Source organism: Lepisosteus oculatus, chromosome 9 (genome assembly GCF_040954835.1).
Source record: "Lepisosteus oculatus isolate fLepOcu1 chromosome 9, fLepOcu1.hap2, whole genome shotgun sequence".
Taxonomy (NCBI): Eukaryota; Metazoa; Chordata; class Actinopteri; order Semionotiformes; family Lepisosteidae; genus Lepisosteus; species Lepisosteus oculatus.
Window position 1 is genome coordinate 24,336,308 of NC_090704.1, and position 24,527 is coordinate 24,360,834.

The 24,527-nt window shown below is 40.1% G+C and overlaps 1 protein-coding gene and 1 pseudogene across 1 annotated transcript in view; one reads left to right on the plus strand and one right to left on the minus strand.

The window, feature by feature from the left end:
• The window catches only part of LOC138241249 (uncharacterized), a 28,933-nt gene extending 25,876 nt beyond the window's left edge, over window positions 1–3,057 (minus strand). The window contains exon 1 of the mRNA XM_069194365.1: window positions 28–3,057. Coding sequence (XP_069050466.1) covers window positions 28–2,958 — 2,931 coding nt within the window. The 5' untranslated portion in view covers window positions 2,959–3,057. The remainder of the gene's footprint in view (window positions 1–27) is intronic.
• The window catches only part of LOC138241282 (deoxyribonuclease-2-alpha-like), a 129,345-nt pseudogene that overhangs the window by 84,840 nt on the left and 19,978 nt on the right, over window positions 1–24,527 (plus strand).

Below are 24,527 nucleotides of genomic sequence, written 5' to 3' on the forward strand. Positions count from 1 at the left end.
TCTAATATCACTCATCAGCTCATCAACCTTCACATCATGCGAAGAGGACTTCAGAGGTTGTGTTTTCATACAGTCTGGGCTTGAGGAGCTCTTCTTAGTCTTCTTAACTGTCTTCCCTGAAGCCTTACAATGCTGTACTCCTTCTAGACCCTGGACTCTTTGAACCAGATAATCTCCAGGCTTCTCTGGGGTCTCAGAAGCTAAGCAATCTTTTTTCTTATTAGAACAAGGTGTCACACCAACAGCTTCTCCTAGGGAACGTGATGAGCAGGGCTTATCCATAGTGTCTTCTGGCTGGAAACTGTTTTCAAACCCACTTGGAACTGTTGGAGAAAAGCCTTTTGGAGACTTTGTCATAGGAGACTGCAGTTTTTTACTTCTGACTGTTCGACCAATAACAGGTGAAGGTTCTAACTGGTCCATTTTGGTGCACATGAGCTGCTCAGTGCTCCGGGTTTCCATATCAATGGCAGCTTGAGGAGTACTGGACTCAGGGCTGGAACAGTTTAGCTGAATTTTCTTTAGCAGATTATCTGTTACTCCATGTACTATTTCAGAAGAAACAAGAGAAACTTCAGAAGACTGAGCACTGGGTGTTGCCTTTTTGTTGTGCTCACTAGCGATTCTAATATCACTCATCAGCTCATCAACCTTCACATCATGCGACGAGGACTCCAGAAGTTGTGTTTTCATACAGTCTGGGCTTGAGGAGCTCTTCTTAGTCTTCTTTACTGTCTTCCCTGAAGCCTTACAATGCTGTACTCCTTCTAGACCCTGGACTCTTTGAACCAGATAATCTCCAGGCTTCTCAGGGGTCTCAGAAGCTAAGCAATCTTTTCTCTTATTAGAACAAGGTGTCACACCAACAGCTTCTCCTAGGGAACGTGATGAGCAGGGCTTATCCATAGTGTCTTCTGGCTGGAAACTGTTTTCAAACCAACTTGGAACTGTTGGAAAAAATCCTTTTGGAGACTTTGTCATAGAAGACTGCAGTTTTTTACTTCTGACTGTTCGACCAATAACAGGTGAAGATTCTAACTGGTCCATTTTGGTGCACATGAGCTGCTCAGTGCTCCGGGATTCCATATCAATGGCAGCTTGAGGAGTACTGGACTCAGGGCTGGAACAGTTTAGCTGAATTTTCTTTAGCAGATTATCTGTTACTCCATGTACTATTTCAGAAGAAACAAGAGAAACTTCAGAAGACTGAGCACTGGGTGTTGCCTTTTTGTTGTGCTCACTAGCGATTCTAATATCACTCATCAGCTCATCAACCTTCACATCATGCGACGAGGACTCCAGAAGTTGTGTTTTCATACAGTCTGGGCTTGAGGAGCTCTTCTTAGTCTTCTTTACTGTCTTCCCTGAAGCCTTACAATGCTGTACTCCTTCTAGACCCTGGACTCTTTGAACCAGATAATCTCCAGGCTTCTCTGGGGTCTCAAAAGCTAAGCAATCTTTTTTCTTATTAGAACAAGGTGTCACATCAACAGCTTCTCCTAGGGAACGTGATGAGCAGGGCTTATCCATAGTGTATTCTGGCTGGAAACTGTTTTCAAACCCACTTGGAACTGTTGGAGAAAAGCCTTTTGGAGACTTTGTCATAGGAGACTGCAGTTTTTTACTTCTGACTGTTCGACCAATAACAGGTGAAGGTTCTAACTGGTCCATTTTGGTGCACATGAGCTGCTCAGTGCTCCGGGATTCCATATCAATGGCAGCTTGAGGAGTACTGGACTCAGGGCTGGAACAGTTTAGCTGAATTTTCTTTAGCAGATTATCTGTGACTCCATGTACTATTTCAGAAGAAACAAGGGAAACTTCAGAAGACTGAGCACTGGGTGTTGCCTCTTTGTTGTGCTCTCTAGCAATTCTAATATCACTCATCAGCTCATCAACCTTCACATCATGCGAAGAGGACTTCAGAGGTTGTGTTTTCATACAGTCTGGGCTTGAGGAGCTCTTCTTAGTCTTCTTAACTGTCTTCCCTGAAGCCTTACAATGCTGTACTCCTTCTAGACCCTGGACTCTTTGAACCAGATAATCTCCAGGCTTCTCTGGGGTCTCAGAAGCTAAGCAATCTTTTTTCTTATTAGAACAAGGTGTCACACCAACAGCTTCTCCTAGGGAACGTGATGAGCAGGGCTTATCCATAGTGTCTTCTGGCTGGAAACTGTTTTCAAACCCACTTGGAACTGTTGGAGAAAAGCCTTTTGGAGACTTTGTCATAGGAGACTGCAGTTTTTTACTTCTGACTGTTCGACCAATAACAGGTGAAGGTTCTAACTGGTCCATTTTGGTGCACATGAGCTGCTCAGTGCTCCGGGATTCCATATCAATGGCAGCTTGAGGAGTACTGGACTCAGGGCTGGAACAGTTTAGCTGAATTTTCTTTAGCAGATTATCTGTGACTCCATGTACTATTTCAGAAGAAACAAGGGAAACTTCAGAAGACTGAGCTCTGGGTGTTGCCTCTTTGTTGTGCTCACTACCGATTCTAATATAACTCATCAGCTCATCAACCTTCAAATCATGCGTAGAGGACTCCAGAGGTTGTGTTTTCATACAGTCTGGGCTTGAAGAGCTCTTCTTAGTCTTCTTAAATGTCTTCCCTGAAGCCTTACAATGCTGTACTCCTTCTAGACCCTGGACTCTTTGAACCAGATAATCTCCAGGCTTCTCTGGGGTCTCAGAAGCTAAGCAATCTTTTTTCTTATTAGAACAAGGTGTCACACCAACAGCTTCTCCAAGGGAACGTGATGAGCAGGGCTTATCCATAGTGTCTTCTGGCTGGAAACTGTTTTCAAACCAACTTGGAACTGTTGGAGAAAAGCCTTTTGGAGACTTTGTCATAGGAGACTGCAGTTTTTTACTTCTGACTGTTCGACCAATAACAGGTGAAGGTTCTAACTGGTCCATTTTGGTGCACATGAGCTGCTCAGTGCTCCGGGATTCCATATCAATGGCAGCTTGAGGAGTACTGGACTCAGGGCTGGAACAGTTTAGCTGAATTTTCTTTAGCAGATTATCTGTGACTCCATGTACTATTTCAGAAGAAACAAGGGAAACTTCAGAAGACTGAGCTCTGGGTGTTGCCTCTTTGTTGTGCTCACTAGCGATTCTAATATAACTCATCAGCTCATCAACCTTCACATCATGCGTAGAGGACTCCAGAGGTTGTGTTTTCATACAGTCTGGGCTTGAGGAGCTCTTCTTAGTCTTCTTAAATGTCTTCCCTGAAGCCTTACAATGCTGTACTCCTTCTAGACCCTGGACTCTTTGAACCAGATAATCTCCAGGCTTCTCTGGGGTCTCAGAAGCTAAGCAATCTTTTTTCTTATTAGAACAAGGTGTCACACCAACAGCTTCTCCTAGGGAACGTGATGAGCAGGGCTTATCCATAGTGTCTTCTGGCTGGAAACTGCTTTCAAACCCACTTGGAACTGTTGGAGAAAAGCCTTTTGGAGACTTTGTCATAGGAGACTGCAGTTTTTTATTTCTGACTGTTCGACCAATAACAGGTGAAGGTTCTAACTGGTCCATTTTGGTGCACATGAGCTGCCCAGTGCTCTGGGTTTCCATATCAATGGCAGCTTGAGGAGTACTGGACTCAGGGCTGGAACAGTTTAGCTGAATTTTCTTTAGCAGATTATCTGTGACTCCATGTACTATTTCAGAAGAAACAAGAGAAACTTCAGAAGACTGAGCACTGGGTGTTGCCTCTTTGTTGTGCTCACTAGCGATTCTAATATCACTCATCAGTTCATCAACCTTCACATCATGCGAAGAGGACTCCAGAGGTTGTGTTTTCATACAGTCTGGGCTTGAGGAGCTCTTCTTAGTCTTCTTAACTGTCTTCCCTGAAGCCTTACACTGCTGTACTCCTTCTAGACCCTGGACTCTTTGAACCAGATAATCTCCAGGTTTCTCTGGGGTCTCAGAAGCTAAGCAATCTTTTTTCTTATTAGAACACTGAATTTTCTTTAGCAGATTATCTGTGACTCCATGTACTATTTCAGAAGAAACAAGAGAAATTTCAGAAGACTGAGCACTGGGTGTTGCCTTTTTGTTGTGCTCACTAGTTATTTTAATATCACCCATCACCCTATCAATGATCTTACTTGCTTCTCTGCTAATACTGGTCTCTGGTGAAAGGGATGAACATTGGGAAGCTGAATGTGTCAGCTTGGAAATGTTGGTCACCATAGAACTGATTATGGTTTTGACCACTGTCTCATTTCTGGTGGCTACAGCTTTCTGTAGAACCTGTTGGGATCCAGTTTGGCACAGCAAATCATTGTGAACAGAGCTGGCAACCTGCTGAATCTTGTGTGGTTCATGAAACACATCATTATCCTGTTTCACAACTGTTATCTCCTGGTTTTTGGACAAGTCCTGCAACACACTGTCAAAGAGGTCCACAGCTATCTGACTCAGCAAAGACACAGACATCTTCCCTGGGATTTCTGTAGACGTTTCCTCTTTTATCAAAGTAGGGTATATCTGCAATAGCAGCTGTGTTATGATGTTTTCCACAGTCTCAGTACACACTAAAGTCATATTAAGTGATTCTGTTGATTTAGCCATAGAAATTTCCTGGAGCCCAACTGAGGAAACCGGTTCAATATTCAACATTTCTACAGGGACACTGAGTGGTTTGATTTCAGAATTGTTTTCAAGGTGGGAGTCTCTTTTCAGTTCCTCAGAAGAACTCTTCTCAATTTCTGATGTCACCCTGGCTGCTGGTATATTACCTATGTTAACAAAGAGCTTTTCATTTAATGATAGTGAAGCAAAATATCAGAAAGCATGAAACAAAAACTAAATTATATTGAGAAGTAACGAATGACAGGCATCACAAAATATTTGAGTATAAAGCTTCATGTTCCTGTAAAACTATTACATCTTGGAGCTCAGGTAACTACAAACAAAGAAGCAGCCATATTCACAGATACGTTATATATGGCTACTGAATATATGGCTATATTCACTCATTCTCTCATTCATAGTCATGGCCTACACTATATTGGTCTAAATACATCAAAAACTTTTAAAGATACAACAGATAGAAAATCAAGGTACTGTATATTTACATACAGTCACTACAGTTTTTAACTTGTACTTCATAGCAACTAAAATGTTAATACACTTTTAAATAATTTGATTTAATTTCCTTCTTACCTTGATTTACACTCTCTTCAGGCTCCATTGATAAATCACATGCAGCAGACAAAACATCCATGACAGACTTTACAAGCAAGCTGGAAAGCTGATTAATTGCATCATGGTACATCTGTGAACTGGGCACTGATGGTTCAGTACTTTTCTGTGGTCTGTGATCCTTGACAGTCAGAGACACTTTCTCTGAAATCCTTTGGGAAGACTTCAATTCCGTATTTGTATCACAGTCTTGAAAAAGTGAAACATCCTTCTCATTTGTGTCAAACGTTGGAGAATCGGGAAAACTGAGGCACTGCTTCAACAGCCTTTTCACTGATTTCTCAGTAAATGAATACAACAACTGCATAGAAAGCTCCGGGGACTTTGGATGGGATAAATCCTGAACTACTAGGGGGCTCTTTAAAATTGGATCTGAATTAGATTTGTGAGCTGTGCCCAATTGTACTGCAATTCCCGATTTCAAAATTAAATGGAAAACATTTTTGACAAGTTCTTCTGAAAATACACGCAGAGATCCACTCGAGACAAGTTGTTCCACTTTCCTTTCAATAGGACTCATTGTAGGACTCTCTGTGGAGGTCCTGACTTGGTCCTTAGGCTCGTCTGAAACCCTTGTCTGCAGTGGGGGGAGATTGTGCTTTGCTGTGGCTCCTGGTACTTGAGATGCCCAGGACGCCTCTTCAGCTGAAAGCTTTTCAATGTTCAAATTAACATTATTGGAGTGGGTTTGAAATGCTATATTCTCAGTGACGAGACCAGCAGCACACTCCGATTTCTTTTGGCTTGCTCTAGACTTGCTTTTTGTATCTGAGGCCACCGTTACATCAAGTTTGCCCATAATAATGTCAACAATACCCATGGCAACAATTTCAATGTCAGACACTGCACACTCTGCACGGGCTATGTGTTCTGCTGAGAAGTCAAGCTTTGGTGAAATGAGAGGGCTTGGCTGGTCTCCTTCCTCAACATTGTCAACTGTTGTTTTCTCTGAGCCTCTCTTTTGTTCTGCAGCATTTAAGCTGTTTTGAGCTGTAAATGAATCATCTATCACATTGCTTCTGCAAGGAAGTTCCATGAACTCTTGTTCACCTAGTCCCATGTCATTTGCAGTAGAGGGTTTCTTCCAAACACGGGACCGGGGAACTCGATTGCTTTTACATGTCAATTCATTTTCTTGTTCTGCTGTAGGTGTAGGTTGATCCTGAAGCTTTGATGAAGCATCAGTCAAGGGTCTATAGGGAGTGTCCCGAGTCATGACTTCTGTGTCATCTGTATAAGAATCAATCACCATCCCAGGCACATTTATGGGTGGGAAACGTTGAACAGAATATTCTCTACGGTTACTTTTAGTGTATTCTTTATGGACAGTGTCTTCTGCACTAGACATCCTGTCTTTCCCATATTGTTCACCAGAGAGGTGCATTGTTTCATAATCTGGCTTTAAGACCACATCTGAAACTTTAAGATTTTCAAATGTAGATAAAACAGAATCCACCAGTTCACTTGCTTGAAGGGTTTCTTCTGAGGGTTTTGCTCTTGCTCCTGAGCAACATCCTTTGTCATCACCCCTATTTATTTCACTCCTGATTGTTTGCAATATCTGACTGCCAACATCCTTGGCACAGATGATTAAATTTGCCTGATTTTCCTGAGTAGTCCTGCTTTGCCTTGAGAAATCAACGTTCATTAACACACCTAAAGGTTCTGAATCTTCACTAAGATGCTTACGGGGTGCCGAGTTTGTTACTGACATGCTTTTCTTAGTCAAGTGTGGTTCACTAAAGCTCAGGTGTGAAACCTGGACTGAAGGAGGAAACATCTCAAGTGAATCTGCTGATCTCTGCTCTTTAGCAGATAAAACTTTCCTTGCTTTGAACAAAGACAGGCTCTTCTGATTCCAAAAGTGTTTCAGTTTGTTCTTCACAGTTTTGAAGAGTTCCTCAGTCATTGTCCTAAGGTGCTCAGCTCTTCTAGTATCAGTTTTAATTTCTGATGTTCCTGGTAACAGGGCTGTATCAGAACTTTCTAATTTATCTTTGTAGTCTGTTGAGAAAGAAATCTTCTCAAAGCATGTAGCGTAATGTAGTTTTTCTAAAACATCAACAACAATATCTGAAGCCAGTTCAGTGGTTTGCACATGAGAAGAAGAGTCTGAGGACATTGCTTCTTGAACATGTTTTGTTGCATCTGGTGTTTTACATACATCATCAGCTGTACTGTTTGGTTGCTCTGGGAGATGGGCAAGTCCAGAAGATATAAATTTTGCAGCTGCTTTTTCAATAATTTCACTTATTATCCTTGTTGCTGTACGATGGAATACAGAGCTGGAGGTCCTCGGCATCTTCTCTGATCCTTCACCTTCTCCATCTGATATGATGCTCTCTCCAGAAGAGGAAACACTCAAATTGTCCTCAACCAAGTTCATGTCCATTTGCCCAATTTGCTGTTTTGAAGAAATGTTCTCAGATGACACCACCTTTGGAGGATATCTACAAATCTCCATTGGAATTTGATTAGGGACTTGTCCTGTTGCCTTATCAATATCAGATAATATGATTTCTTCAACAGGAGATATCTGGGATTTTGATTGATCTTGAATACTCTCCTCTCTTATAAATGTAGAAGCATCTCTCTCCCAGTCTTTAGGATATGGTGAAGGGCTTTTAATGGTGTCTAAAATATATTGCTCTTCAAGGTACTCCAAAACTGAAGTAACAACCTCTCTAGCCAGAAGGCTTTCATCTGAAGCCTTCTTTGCCACTGTTGTGCAATAAATCTCCTGGTCTAACTCTTTTTTCATTGCTTCACAAATGGCTCCAGCGGTTTCTACTGTATAGGTGCACAAATCTAAAATATCTGACACAGAATCAGAAAACACTGAAGTTTTTGATGAAGAGCTGACGCTTGAGCTCTTTGCATTGATTTGAGCAGGAGAACTGGAACTAGATACATCTTCTTTAGTCTGGGTGAGTAAAGATTTGAGCTTTCCAAATATAGTCCTTACGATGCCTTTTGCAACTGAACTAAAGTCAAAAGTATGATCAATGGATCCTCTTTCTGTGCTGCCTCTAGAAGTTTGAGGAGCAGCAGCAACATTTTTATTGGATTCTTGCAGATATTTATTTGTTTCAATACAATTCAGTGCAAACAAAACATTTTCAAAAACAGAATTTACAATGTCCTTGGCAATAACAGTGACCCTATTGTTGGGAATCTGAGATTTTGGACTTATTTTTTCCAAAATGGAGATTTCTGCAGCTTCTGGGAGCAATAATGACTCTTTTGAGTTACTCTCATGTAAATTGTTACCCACAGGGGTGAAATCCCACTTTGTTTTTTCAATGATCTGAGATACTATCTGCTCAGCAATTTCAATGATTTTGGCTTTAGAGATCCCAAAAGCAATATCACTGTTTGCTCTTTTCATTCCCACACTTGATTCCGAGGAGTGAGACTTTAATTTGAAAGATGGGGGGCTACTGCCATTTGTTCTTTTCTTAGTCACTTTTGCCTCATCTCTCTCATTCTGCAGGGCATCAGGACTCTGAAGAAGGTAGTTCTTCTCCACAGATAAGCTGGAGGAGGGTGAAATCGTTTCTAAATTTTTCAGAATTGCTGACACAAAGTCACTCATTGATTGGTTATCGCCTGAATATGTTTCTTTCACGTCACTCATCTTATTTTCAGTATTTGCTTTGCAGAATTCACTCTTGACTTCTTGTAAGACAGTACTGATTATTTCTGTTGCCGTGACAGCTAACTCCGCCTCATCATATTGTTCTGAGTGGAGTCTCTGGGATTGTCCTATGGCATGTAGGCCACCACCATGGCCACCCAGGAGTCTACAGGTTGACCCTGACTCAACAGCGCTTGTGAAAAAAGGCTGGAGTCTTCCAGAGACAACTTGTATAATCTCACTGGCAACCTCTGAGGCTACAGATTCTGTCTGTGCTTCTAGATTAACACGCACAGTCTTAGGGGTGGGAATTCTTTGCTTATTTTCTGACAAGGCAGAGATGACAAGTCCAAGAACAGCATCCACAAGTTCAGTGGCAAGGTTATTCAATCTGCAGCGGGTAATCAAGACACCTAACGCACAACACTGGGGTTCCATCAGCTGAGCAGGAAGCTGTGCTTCAATGAGGACTCTGCTAAGGACATCCTGTACTATACGTTCTGCTTTTGTAATTATACTTGACTTAGTGATTCCAAAAAGGTCCTTCAAAGGTTCTGAGAGGGGCTTTCCAGCATCTTCTCCTCCATCAGCAACCACAATCTCCTTCGAGGGTGTTCTGGATTTAAAGCAGGGTGTATTTTTCCCTGTTTCTTCTCCTGAACTACCCGAGGACGAGAGGGGTGAAGGGAAGGGAGTGGAGATCCTGCATCTCGTTGACCAGAAGCTACTGCTCCTACTCTGGGACTGCCATGTGGACCCTGACTCAGTACCAAGCAGAGAATGAGAACTCAGGGTGGCCTCCTCACTACTGCTGAAGTAAACCGGGGACTCAAAGGAGCAGTGAGACACGCTCCTGCTCCTCTCTTCACTGTAAAGCGAGATGGCTGGAAGCAGCACTCTGATGATAGACGCTGCCACCCAGACCACTATATTCTCCGCCATTTCGTTAAGCTCTTCCGTTGTTATCTGTTTTAAAGCAATAGTACAAAAGTAACCACAGAGCACGAAAAATGTTCAGTATACAGTACACCTATCAATATAAGACCTACTTTTACTTACTTGTCAGGGTTCATTGTTTCCCATGTTAACATTTAGAAATTTGCAACCAAATTTTGAATGCCAGCACAGACGCAACTAATACAAATATACTGTTGTCTATACAGTATAGTAAAAATCTATTATAGATATACTGTTGTATGTCTAGAAAAATATATACAGTACAGTATTTCTAATATATAAATGAAGCAAGAACAACAAAATACCAGTCTAACCAAAGAAATAGAATGGTCAGTATTGCACATTTTAAGTGGATCCCTTAATTTATAAATAATTAAATGTGCAGACCCCTGTTTCATTCCAGAGGAGGCAGTGTCAAAGGGTTCTTTTGGCATCGAGTCTATGGTAGAAAGTGAAGTCACCCCCTTGGAACCTTGACAGCTTAATATTCTCTGGCAAAGAGGCGCAGACCTTTGGCATAGTGGAATATCTCTGCTCTGAGGAGTGGCTATGTGGCTCTGACGCCAGGGCAGCCACAATCAAAACCTAGTGGGAGCTGAGCTGAACATGTCAGGGAAGGAACCACTAAGCAACAGCTAGGTGGACTAAATTTCAGGATTTACTGTACTGAAGGAACAAATTAACATATTTCTTTACATTTGTTCTTTAGTTATGACACTGTGCATTTTAACCTCAAGGAGCTATCTGGAAAAATAAAATGCATCCATTACATTCAGATAAGCAGTGTACCTTACCTGTCCATATAAACTTTTCTCAATCACCTTCCTTTCACTAAAAAAAATTATGATAAAAATTAATTAGTGTGACATTACTACTACATGGACAAAATACGAACTATATTTTGCAATAATAAAAAATGGTGACTAATTAACAATATATAGGCATCTTTTCTAGTGGCAGAACAATTAATCTATTTTAAAGCATATTCCTGTGTAAAAAAGATGGCCTCCTAACCACGATTGTGTTCGTACTTTTTCAATTTACCTACTGGATGTCTAAAACTTGCTTAGGTTTTTACTTTAATATGAGAGGCTTATAAAATAAAAATCACCACAACAAAATAGCACATTGGAAATGATAAATCTTAAACTTCAAACTGCAACTGTTCCATAACACTTTAGCGAGTATGGTACAATCGTGTTCCTATGTGAAGCAAGATCACTGGTAATTTACATCATTGTGTTTTCAACAACAACTACTTGGTCAGGCGCAATGTATCTAACCAGTTTCATACTGGGTACCTCATAATTGACACATGACAAATACAGTTCAATTCAGAAAATAAATAGTAATTCTGCATTGAAATGTGCAGAAATATGTAATGTTTATGTTTGTACCCTGTTAACTTCATAGAGATTAGACCTTAGAGAATTTAAAGATTCTGTGAAACAGGCAGTTTGACCAGAGGTGCCCAAACGTTTGCATACAACTGTATGTTGTTGCTGCATCTTTCAGGACAAGGCCCAAAATGCGTTTCCAACACATTTGATGACTTAGTGTTACTTAGTTGTTACTGCCCTCTGGTGGTTGTTGATTGAAACATAACATCCATTCAAACACGACCAGACATTTCTCCCACTGTCAATACTTCAGCAAAACTTCACATTTTATACCGGTGCCACAACAAATTGTTATTATGATAGAAATTTGTTTTAATATGACTAATATATTATTGTTGTAATGCAGTATGATCAGAGTTATACATAAGTACAATACAACAGTTTATTTTTGCGAAGGTTCAGTGTTCAATGTCAATGTTCTAGTCATTACAACAAAGTCAGTCTATGGTAAACTATATCTAGGATTTGGAAAAATGCACATGAGCTAACACAACAATATGCACATGTTCTGTACTGTTAACAGACTGATTCATGCATTCGCAAAGAGAGAAAAAGCAATTTCACGAAATCAGCTGGGGAAGTGAGCTCAAAATAGAAAACAGTTGCTCTTTAAACATTTACGTATCACCATACTTAAAATGCTTAAAATAAAAACTTTATGTAAGCACTGATGCTTAACATACCACAACTGCAGAATGTAGGACTTACCCATCAGACAGCTGACTGATCAGAGGGACTTCATGAAACCAGTTGGAATCAGTAGTCACCTCTTCAGTGGAGAGAAAAGAATTATTGTCGCATTAGAATTCTCATGGCATGCATAAAAAAGTGATCAATCCAATTAACATCCAAAAAAGGCAAAAAACATGTATTTATTCATAGATACAATTAGGATGCTGATTAAGATTTATTTATCTGTTTACCCATATAATTTAAATCATTTTCACACCTTAGCTCACAACACTTTTACTGCACCAGACTGTGGCACAATGGCTGCCCAGAGATCCCCAGACTTAATTGGAACCTTTTTCAGCCTTAACAGTAGATGTTACCAAAGCTTTCAAAACCCACACTTGTGAATTAATCATTGACATGTTTTTATCTGAATTAGCTATACAAATAAAACTGAATTGAACTAAACTGATTTTTTGGATTATATGTTCCATTGTCTTTCACAATATCTTTCAGTATCTCAGCACCCACTGAATTTCTCTGCAGCTGCATTGGAAAATTTGTCAAAACATAACTTTTTTCAAAACCTTTATTTTTTCTAGAAACAAATGAAAATACTGACCTTTGGTGATTTTAGAACTTTTCTCATTAGCAATGGTAACATCTCTATTCTCCGTGCTAATGATCTCAGTAGAAGCTGTGCCACAAAGAAAACATCCTTTTAGTTGAATAGTTATTTCAGATAGTTTAGATCAATAGATACTGTAAATGTTTTTATAACAAAATGTGGATTACAGAAATGTTGAATATAATGTATGTACATGTTGTGGCTGGAAATTAAACAATCTGAAGATAATGAAGGATTCCTTCTTAATGTATTATTTTATGATACCTGCAACTTATTGCGTGTTTCCCTTTAAAAAGTTTTGATCTCAGTACATACATATTATTCTTTTCATACAGCCATATGATTGAAAAGCTTTGGAATTTTGTAATTGTAGGTGTTTATTAAACAAATTCTACAGTTCTGTAATCAGTAGTAAACCTGAAGATGTTGTCAACCTGCATCATTCCTTCTAGCCAACAAACTAAAACACATTAAATTGTGAACTTAATCATAGTTGCACCACTGCAAATTATTGGATCTAGAAGCTTACCCTGTTTTCCAGACTGAAGTATTTCATTAAAATATTGCCTTTTAATACGGTCTTGCGTTTCTCTCTCAAAATCCTTCCTTTCCTGTAAACTCTCATTTAGCTTTTGCTGCTGGAGAGCAACCTTCCTTTTATAATATTCAAATGCCTGAGAATGACAGAAAACCTTTCACAAGTGGCTATTGTTTAATGAAAAAGGAAAGCCTCTCAACAAAAGATGAAAAGGTCCATCTCATTGTTGAACATCTTGTTAGCAGTAGAAAACTTCCCATCCATAAGGTCACTACAGGAGACTCCAATCTAATCTCAATCTACAGCACCCTGAAGCTGGGAAGCTGGGTCTGGTCAGAGCTCAGAAGAAGAAAGGCTGGGTCCGACATTACTTGGATGAAAGACTCTGTGTGTAGTTCAGAACCTTGCAGGCTGGGTATAAGAGATTGAAGCAGCAATGTCTCTCCTCTAATGCTTAGGTAATGAAGAGGAGAGATCATCAACCACCCTCTTGGATCCTCTTGGGGAGATACCCCTGAGGGATACTTTAGAACAGCCAATTATGCAAAGCAGCATGTCTCTGGGATGTTACTTGGAATTAAAACCCACAACACGCAGAATAAATGCCACACAGGGAGGTGCCCAAGGCTGGAGATAAACCATGGGCTTTGGAGATGCAGTGCTATAACCATGAATTGGAGGCACCAAACACTACCAGAATATGGTGTTTTGGCACCTCTGTAGCATATCTTGGCATAACCACCCTAGAGTAGATGCACAATATAAGAGGTGCCAACATACCATGCTTATTGTGGTCACCGAGCATCCAAAGGTATTAGTTTAGGTTATTAATTTAAACCTATAGGTGCTCATCTTGGAAATACAACAAAATATAGCTGCAAGGTCAGTGTCAAGTCCGGAATTTGCATGAAGAAAAGTTCACCTTAAGAGGATGAATCCAAACATTCATTACTCCAGTACCTTTTTGTGCCTTCTAGCTCTGATCTGATTCTTCAGCTGGGCCTGTCGCACCTCCCTCCGGGCATCTTCCTCTATTCTCATATGTAAAGCCCTTTCTCTGATTTTCCACATCTGTAGAGCCGTCAGTGAAAAGGCAAAGCCGATGAGAAACAGCAGAAAGCTAGATTGTGTTGAGCACAGAACAGCTACGCTACTAGACATTTATATTTATATGTCACCTGCTTATAGGTGGTACATTAAATATTGAGGAATCTGTTAGATCATGTGGAGCTGAATCTCTCCCCTTTTTACAATTTAGCAAATGAGGCCTTTGGGCATTTTTCAGCATATTAGGAGCATTCAGCAGCTGAATGTGGTCTGGGAAGCCCAAAGACAAAATAACTGGGAAAATAACATACCATACAGCAATGTACAGTGAGAATGTGAAAAAAAAACAAGAAACATGATTAAGCTGATGTAGAAAACCGATGAGGCTAAATACTGTATATTGATAATGCCGGTGATCTGAAAGCTGATAAATCAATGAAAGGGGTGAATAAACTATGTGTTTCAAAAGTGAGTTAAGCTACAGTGTGAAATGTAAGATTCATAAAAGCGTATGAAAAGTGTCTGAAGTCTAAGTGTGACAATACAGTAACATGATTCACTAAGGGTATCCACTCTGCAGAAATCTGTTCGGCTGGAAGAGGCGTATACACTATAAGGTGAGATAATTTTTTTAATGAGCATTTTGCAACATAAATGCTTAATTACTTGTCAGAAACACAACATCTTTTAAAACAGTTATGCTAGAGATCCTGTTATCTTTTGCTTGCTCCCCAATCATGCTGTATTTACAGAGGTGTCACAAGGTCACTTGCCAGAGTGGATATAAATGTCTCTAATCAGTTTAAGATGCAGAAGGAAACCAGCTATTAAAGATCTCCCATCCAGGTGATGACCAGGAGCAGCCCTGGGTCAAAATAAATCAAACTGTATTCTCATACCTCAGCCTGTCTGCATATCTCCTCTGTTTTCAGAGCTCCTGCCTGGTGCCTTCATAAACAACAACAGCAAAGAAAGCTTCATCCACAAGGCAATGTCAGACAGCAGCAGAGGAATTTGTGAATGTGGTATTTCCGTAGAGCAGATGTTCATCTTTTGGAAAACTTTGACTCAGTCAAGACTTCCACTTGCTTGCACAATTAATTAACTTAAGGCAAACCTTTACTTACAGTTGTATTCTTGACATCTAATGTTTAAACATAACAGTAAAATATTTACACATATTTACAGCGAAACAAAAAAAAATGTGATACAAATACAACAAATCAGGAATCCAAAAGGCAGGAACTTGCTGTTAAAGAGTGAGGAGCTTCTGTATGTTATTACCTGTCTCTGTTAGCCATAAACTGGTCTGAAATATTCTTGGATCCTTCCTCAAGGAGCCATTCCCTCACATCGGTGAAGCTGATATCCCTGGGAATCTCGTTCTGCTCCTGGAGCTCCAAGAACTTCTTCACTATTGTTTTCTGAAAGCCAGCACAGCCTTTTAATAGAGTGCCACACTCCCTTCATTGCAAGGTTCTCCTAAGCACTATTATAGCCGAGTGTTCACTTCAAAACCAACACTGACTTTTTCCATTAGATTTTTAATTTGAACTCACACCGATAGAATGTGTTTGCATATGTATAAGAGTGAAGGCTGAGCTACTGTAGTTTGTTGATCTAAACATTTCAATTTAAGATGTATATCTTGGATACAGTGGTTAACCTTGTTATCTCGCAACACTGGGGCCAGGGGCTCTATTCTGAGCCTGAGGTGATTTGTCTGTGTGGAGTTTGTATGGTCTCCCCATATTCACATGGGTTGTTCACGGTTTGCTCTGGTTTTCTCCCACAGTCAAAAGCCATACTATACTGGTAGAAAAAAAGGTTTCTAGGAAAATTGGTTCTAGAGTGAATTTGTGTCTGTGTGTGTCTTGCAATGGACTTAATTCTGGTCAAGGGTGTATATCGTCTTAAGCCCGTTGCTTTCTGGGATAGGCCCCGGCTCCCTGCAGCCCTTAGATGAGGCGGTTAGATTAGATGACGTGGATGGAAAGGGATGGATGGAAGTTCAAGTCGTTTTTCAGCCTTGTCTGGCAAAGAAGACTTATAAATTCTGTTTTGGACTACACACAAAAGCTGCCTGTATTAACATGTGTTTGGAAAAATACATTTTTTTGCACTGAAAATGGATTAAAGTCTACTGAGCAGTACAGATAAGCAGTGAATGCTCCGATTCGGGTGGTACAATTAGTGGTTTTCCACAAAGAAAAACATCCAGATATATTGCCCAGCCTCAATGAATAAAAAAAACTATCTTTTTTTAACTCTGTTATCGTGAACAGAGAAGACTACAAGGCGACCTGTTTCAAATATTCAAAATCCTCACAGTCAAGTCTGCTTGTTGAATGCTGACTTCTTTCAAGAAACAGCTGGATGAGACTCACAGACCAATTAGCAAGTAATTACCAAACAGGCTAAAGAGCTTCCTCTCATTCGTAACTTTTCTTATGATATGAAACCCATATCCTGCATGCAGAAAGGACTATATGGGCTATAAACAACACAAAGTATCATGAAAAGATGTACAGTATGGCTGAACTAACAAGAAGAAGCTAAAATAGGCTAGAGCAGTGACAAACATAAGCAACAACATCGTCAGCGTCAAAACACTAAAACAGAAATGAGCTTCATAGCAATTAGAGAAGAAACTGAAAGAAAACATTGAAATTGATCCTTAGAATACAAACACAGTCAAGGTAGAGACTTCCTTGAAGATGACATGATGACAGCAGTATATTCAAAAGTGCATAATGGAGAGATCTTATGGAAGCCTTCATCTAGAAACGTTACTGATTGAGGGCTGGATAAAGGCAGAAGTCTATGATGAAGAGTCAGAATCAGATGGACGGTTGTTTAAAAACATCACACTTACCTGTTTAGTCACATAATTTTTGTCATACTGCAACTTCACATTGCTAAGGTAGTTATGATATTGATTGTATTCTTTCAAAGAGCAGAGGACCTGAAAACAGACAAAACATGTTTCAAGTACTGTCTAGGAGGTTAAATGTTTTTATTTTTATTTTACAAATCTAGAGCACAGTCAAGTACTCTGTGTTTGAATATCTATTGAGCATAAGGACTTTAGCACAAACCATAGGCCTGCTTTGATTACATCTACTATTACATGCTTTGATTACAACCAAAGGCCTGCCCACCGAATACATCTATGCTGGAGTGCAGACATGAGTTAAATCACGCTACTGGAAACTATTACAGCTAAATGAGCTAGAACCTGGTCTATTTTTTTTGACAACACCTCACTCCTTCACCATACCAAAAAAGCCTCATTCTTTGCACAAACTCCAAACAGCCTTACTTTCTTCTGCTCATTGATTAAGCCTCTGTTCTGCAGAGACTCCTGCATGCCCTTGCGATGGTAATAGGTGCGCAGGTGGGGGTCATGGAGGCTGTTGTACTTCGAATCCAAAAGGAAACCGTGGGGATCAGTCAGAGTGAAGTCAGGAGATGGCTGGTGCAGCTGAAATAGAAGGTAAGTATTTTATTAAAACATGATATGTACAGGTAAACACAGATATGTATCCCCCTATGTTTCTGAACATAAAAATGAGAATGTTTTTTTTCTCCCCCCTCCGAAGGCGGTCGCCAGTTTCTTGGAAGACTACTCCAGAATCGCTGTTATCATTTTTTTCTACGTTCTTGAAAATCAAATTCCAATTTCTCAGTCATTGTAGCCAACTAAAAATATCTACATTGCAAAAAGACAGTAAGCACAATAAGCTTTAAGGCATACAGTACAGCTGAATTTCAATAATGTGATCAATATACTGCGTCTAGAAAAATATATAACCTTACTCCTGATGTTATATGCACAAAGATGTCAAGGGAAGACAGTTTGCTTACAGTTTAATCATTACAGCAACCACATTATACTAACACACACAGAAATGTGTTAATGTGTCCCAGGTATCATTTCATATTATACAATTTTACATGTTGGTTTACCCCTAAAAAGAAAGAAAACCATGAATAAACATGTCATTTTTTACAATTTAAATGTTTGGATTTAAATAAGAATAAATGTATTCATGCTTTTCATTTTAGGTTACACTTACTTTCTCCGAAAGAGCAGTCCTGCAAAATTGAGGTTTAGACCCTGGGATTAACGGCAGTTTAGTGCCGACGGGTCTCTCCAACAGCTGCTGCTCTCCCTGCAGTGCATACAGCATGGTGTAGCAGCCCTGAAACACAGAACATAGCTATCGTACCTCACAGAACCACAGCCAAAACGCCAGAAAAAACAAGCAGAGCTGATGGCAGAAATGATTTCATCTGTCACAGAGTGAAATAAAATGGGTGTGGGGGCAACAGCAGGTATCAAGGACAATGTTGACTTTGCATAGAAGTTTGTATAGAATGACCAGTGACTTCAATGAGGGTGGTAATATGTGTCTTTCTTTGTTCTGGGGCTTCCTACTGATCAAAGATGCTATTGCAAACATTGTTAATTACCACACAGTTCAGAGAAGACACATGGCATGTCAAAACTGGCCTAGCCGAGCCTCAGACCGAGGCGGTGGATCTAGAACATAACAATTCTAGAACATCTAGAATGTTCTAGAGCAATCTTACACCTGGCCATCTGTATATAGCCATTTGATCAATGAGCCCCAAGAAGTTAGCTCTGCTTACACCCAAAACTATCAACCCCCCCCCCAAAGAAAGGTAGGGGGGCTTTAATAACCCCAGTGACAGAGCCAGAGCACACAGAAACAGAAGAAAAAGGAATAACCAATTTGTACCACAGCACCCAGGAGAGGGTTTGGACACCAGGGACTCTCTACAGTGAGCAAGGGAGGAAGGCTTTAGCATTGTCTTCCCCCCCGCTCTACTCAAAAAATTGACTCAGAGACAAATTGGGGGGCATATTAACAAACAGACTCAGTCAGGACTGAGGAGGATCCCTAAGACTACACAGAGTTTCTTTGCTATGACAGAAGCAGGCACACCAGGTCTCCAACTGGGGCTGGGTTTGGGAGAATATTTGCAGCTGGACTTTTCCTTTGGAACTCTGGTTTTGGTAACTGGGGTCAAATGGGGCTCTTGATCTGGTCTGCAATATGTTCTGTGAGTAAGTAAGTACCTCTGGTGGATAAGTTGTAATATTTGTTCTGTGGATTAGGCTATGATAGATACTGGAATTGCAAAGTACTGTAATACAAATGGAAATTATGTAGGATGACTTCTGGTCTGTGGATGCACTAGTGGTTCTGGAAGATAAAAAGAACTTGTTGCTGGGGGAAAAGGTCTTGCTAGGTGGCATAATCAGCTACAAAACTAACTTTTAAAAGCAGTCCCTGCATTTAAAGGCCACGGTTCCTGACATATCTTTTTATAGATAGGTAAGAAGAGTTACCCTAGGGTGTTCAGAGGGCTAAATCAGTTCATAACGTTCTTTTTTTTTCTTCTGCACAAACGAGTTGATTCTCTAAGTCTGTTTAGAGTTTTAGATTGGGAAGGCATATTCTCACCCAAGACATCTTAAGAGAACAAAAGAAAAGTACAGTACGTATATTCCCATAAAATACAGAAAGGGTTAACAATAAATTATTAACCCACGATTTCAGAAATAGAACACATAGCTGGAATTTTAAAATCATGTTCCATTTATTTTACCTTCTAGAGCTTTTAAAACAGTATTAGAAATATTACTACGAGGTGTACGTTTTTACTGTTTTACTAAACCTTACATTTTAAAGCTAAACTAATGCTGATTTTTTTTTTAAATTCACTACCTAAAAGTTCAAATATATAAACGTATGGATAGTACACTCACAGCTCCAGATCCCGGTTTCTTTCTCTCCATTTTTATCCCTGATATCGTTCCATTAATCCATTAATTAATTAATCTATTTTGAAAACAAATCCGTCGTGTTCGTGAGCGGTAAAACTTTATTTTGTATAATACGGACTTGAGCATAAACCACGGTATAACCAAAATGTTGTCTATTACGTCAGATCTGCAAAGCAGTTGCCTTATCTGACGTATCCAGCGTGTACAAGTAAAGACGTCATTAAAAGCTGCAGTATTCGTCCCTGTACGGACTTGTTTATATATATATATTAATAATTAGGTTTTAATGAGAAAATCCAGACAAAAGGGCGATGTCCGATTTAATGTTTAATTTGAATGTCGCCATTCTAACTCAAAGCCTTCACGGTATCAAACCTGTGTGGTCACACGTCCCAAACAGTCTGGCTCTGCCAGTGGAGCCGAGAGACCCCAAAAATATAACACACGATTTGCCTTTTAATAATTTACACCTCTAATCCTTTGGGATGGAAAAGAAGTGTAGAAATGCAATTTTAATTATGGTCAATTCTGGTATTGTAGCCATATATAGTTATACAGGTCTTGTCCTCAACAACTCAGGAGCTGGGTTCGAGCCAATGCAGTGAGGTACGAACTAGGGTGGGAGCGGCGAGGGCACAAGCCCTAGAACCCGAATCCGTTACAATAACAAAAGGACAGACAATGAAATATGGGCTATTTCGAACTCGCAAATGTGAGATATAAAGAGTTACTAAGTCAGAATTCTGAGTTGCTAAGTTGCAATTCTGAGATACCATAGCGCGTTTTTTTTTACTCCCTGGCGGAAACGGGCTTCCATAGAAAAGCCTGGAATGCAAGTGTAATCCTTACTTAAGGGGAGCCGGGTTTTAGAACTGGCTATAGTTGCTCACGGACATAGCGTTGGCTTTATGAACTACAACTCCCATAACGCACTACTCAAGTTTACGTCACAGTCCCTATTCTGCCTGGCTGTGGTGACCTCTAGCGGGTCCCTCTCAGTTCTGGCAGCTTTACCGTTGATCTTGTGCACTCACCGGCGTGCGCAAGAGGAACTCATACACGGCTCCCTTTTTTCAAGTTTATTTTCTAAAAAATAGAAGAAAATAAGGGAGCGTTTCCAGAAATACGTACAAGTCAGGTTTACAGCAGGCTGGTAGCAAGAGTCTGACTCCTACCCTCGTACATGTTGTTTTCCCCTGTTTACTATAACACCATTTAAACGCGACACAACATAACAACTCAACTCACTAAGAAATTAACTCACAACACACAGACAGTTTTCATCTAGCGACTTAACACAGTTAGCTAACGAAGTTCAATTTCGTCTCTGAGAACCCGCAGAGCCCGAATACACTTTTGATACTCTTAAAACAAATATAAACGAGTAAACCTTAAACCGAAACTATGACATCAGTAAACATAAATGTACAGACCTTTTAAAAAAGCCTTATTAGTTCAGATCTTACCTAACAAATTAGAAAGAACCATGGGAGAGAAAGTCAGGCGGACAGCAGGCTGGAAGCGAGGGTCTACCAGCCCGCACGAGGCGCTGTTCCCGATTCCCGTGCCCAGCTGCACATCACCTGGTTGCACAAGCTTGACTTTTCATTTTCATTACTATATTTTCAGGTTGTGTTTTTCATACCACTACCGAATAAAAAACATATTTTAGAGGAAGATGTCAGCTTGATTAAAAAATATTGCTCCTTAAGCCTAGTCCCTTACTGTACTAATTCTGCCACCTACTGGACAAGGTAATAAATAAAACAAGAAGAAAATCATAGAATATAACAACCACATTACAGGCCAGCCAAGTAAAGGGTGTAAGATGACCAGGGGAAGGGTCATTCATAACAGGTATTTTCAGAATGACCTAGTTAAAATACTAAATATGGACCTGAGCAAAATGGCTGCCAAAAAGAATAAACTGACCCGTATATGGAAAGGGTCTACCCTGAGAAACAATGAGACACAGCTGAGCCGCATCAGGAACCGAAATATAAGTGCCCCGGAGGCAGTGAACAGGGAGAAAGATAGAGAGGAAAGAGGTTTATGTGAAAGGTCGGACTAAGGAATAACGGACTACTGAAGGGAGAAAAGGTTTATGGTTTTTCGATTGCGGATTGGCTTTATTACGGACTTTTGGAACTCGGATCGGAACAGGATTAAGAGAGCGGATTACGGACTGGATTTGGAAGATAATTGGAGGAAGAAACGCCACGAAACTCAGGAAAGAAAAGTGTGGTGTGAGTACTTCTCTCATTTGCATAAACTTTCCCCCGGAGACACCACAAGGGATATCTGAAGGACTGAAAAGTGCACTGATTGTCACATTATCTAAGGTTGTCTTTTAAAATGTACTTGTATTCCATTAATAGCATCTATTGCATTGCCCGAGAAAATCAGAAATTACTGTATGTAATTTGTTGGAATTGGGTTCCTATGAAAAAGACTTGTGAAGAAACCCAGCTGGGACTCAAAACCCTTGGTATCTATAAACTAATATGACGTTTTGGCTGTGAAGCCTTCTTCAGGTGTGTGGAGACACGTATATTTTTAGACGCATTTATTTAAAAACTAAGAGCCATTTTTTAAATGGTAAGAATGGTAAATTGTGCCATGTGAAGTTCATTTTTCAGTTTCCACTGTCTACATTCCCGGGCATGGCTTATATGTGGTTTAATATTTACCTATCGGATTAGCAAAGGTTAAAATAACACAATTGAAACAGGATGAGGAAATGTGCACACACTCCTCTGACATACTCATGAGAGCGAGTCTTTCCCCGCTTGACATGCTTTGAGCTTATAAAGAGAGATCACCCACTGGAGAAGAACACGACTGTGAGTGACATCACTGTGAGGTCACAGGCATTGAGCAGGTCAGAAAATCAAGACTTCAAGGGGAAACTCAATCCTACCCGACATTAGAGACATGTATGGCCTTTGACTTAAAAATCAGTAAATCATTAAGGAATGCTGGAAGGTTTAATAGACTTAAGATATTCTTACCAGGTCGAAACACCAGCACGACACTGTAACCTTATTCATTATAAAAATGTGACCATAAGCTCTTTTAAACTGTACAGGCCTATTACAAAGCCAGTCGAAGTGGACAGCTCCACAGAGTAAACGGTCATATAATCCAGTGCTTCTAGTTGATCAATAATGTAGTAACTGTACTGTATATGAAGATGTGGTGATTGTTTTTATTTAACCTTATCCACCTGTTGCATAGGTTGTCTTGTGTTTTGCAATACGTAGTCTGTGGTGTTATTGATTTAGCTAGTAAAAATATATATATTATTCATCCATTGTGTGGTTTCTGCGTAAAAAAAAAAAACCCGCATCCACAGAAACAAAAATCACAGATATGTGCCGAACAGGACTACTAGTATCAATATAACGTCAGTGTCAGTTTTTGTGCTTGATATGAACTGCCTAATGGGGCCACAGGAATAATGGAAGGCAGGTCAGATCCAGCACTTTTATTACAAACAAGCCTTTAAAGAAACACAAACAGAAAGTACTTTTATGATTTGAAATATTTGTATATCGCCTCAGCAAAAATAATTTGCCTCCCCCCCCATATATTCAGTACTTAATTCAAAAAATGTTTTTTTAGATGCATGACTTTCTCATGATACATATCCTTCCAAAATACATTTTACTTTTGCTATTAAGGTCAGTAGTGAATAGTTTAGGAACATGTAAAGGTTTATTCCATGCTGAAAAAAGAAAAGAAACATTTCAGCTGTAGAGTCTTCTTCAGGTGTCCGTTCCCTTTTCTTTTCTCCTCCTTTGCGGCCTACGCGTGTTGACGCACTACCTACTTGAGCTACTGCAGAGTTTTCTTACATTTGCTTTGACTTGGAAAAACTATGCAGTATCTTTTGAAAACAGCCCTTTCTTGTTTGTCTATTTGTGCCAGCCACGTGTTACTGGCAGTCCTCAAATGTGTCAACTACCGCGAGGAAGGCCTTCCACACTCCAGGCCTGCTTGTGCACACAGCCCCGCCTCCTCTTCTCCTTTGACTGATCTCTCGGTTCGTGTTCACGATGCAGGTCCAGTGCTGACCCCCACCCTTCGTCACACACCACTTGGAGTGGTGCACCATGATGCCGAAAGGCCTGGCCTCGGGCAGCTGCATCGTCTTCACGTTGTACACCTTGTGCGCCACAGAGCAATTCGACGGCAGAGGCCGATGAAGCTTCCCCCAGCTTTTGGCAAAGAAGTCGTCTCCTAAATAGTTAACCAGCAAACCTGAGTAGAGATCTGAAACGGAACAGAGTCACAGGTTCCCTGTAAGAATCTGTCCCAGGCACACTTTCTACCCAACCAAAAACAGGAAGTGCACTTGCTACCAAAACGTCAAAATGGAACCGAGAACCAGTGAATGTGTATTTCTTCCCCCCCCTCTCTGAATGCTGTACTGTATTGGTTGCTACCCAGAACGTTCTTTTTTAAATCAGCACCACCAATATACAGTAGATCAAGTGTGAAGTGTGACATATTGCTTTTGAAGGGCAGTGTTTGAAACTTACTGGATTGTTCCTTTTCTACATAACCTTTTTTTAAATGTATTTAAATGACAACCGTTTCCAATAACC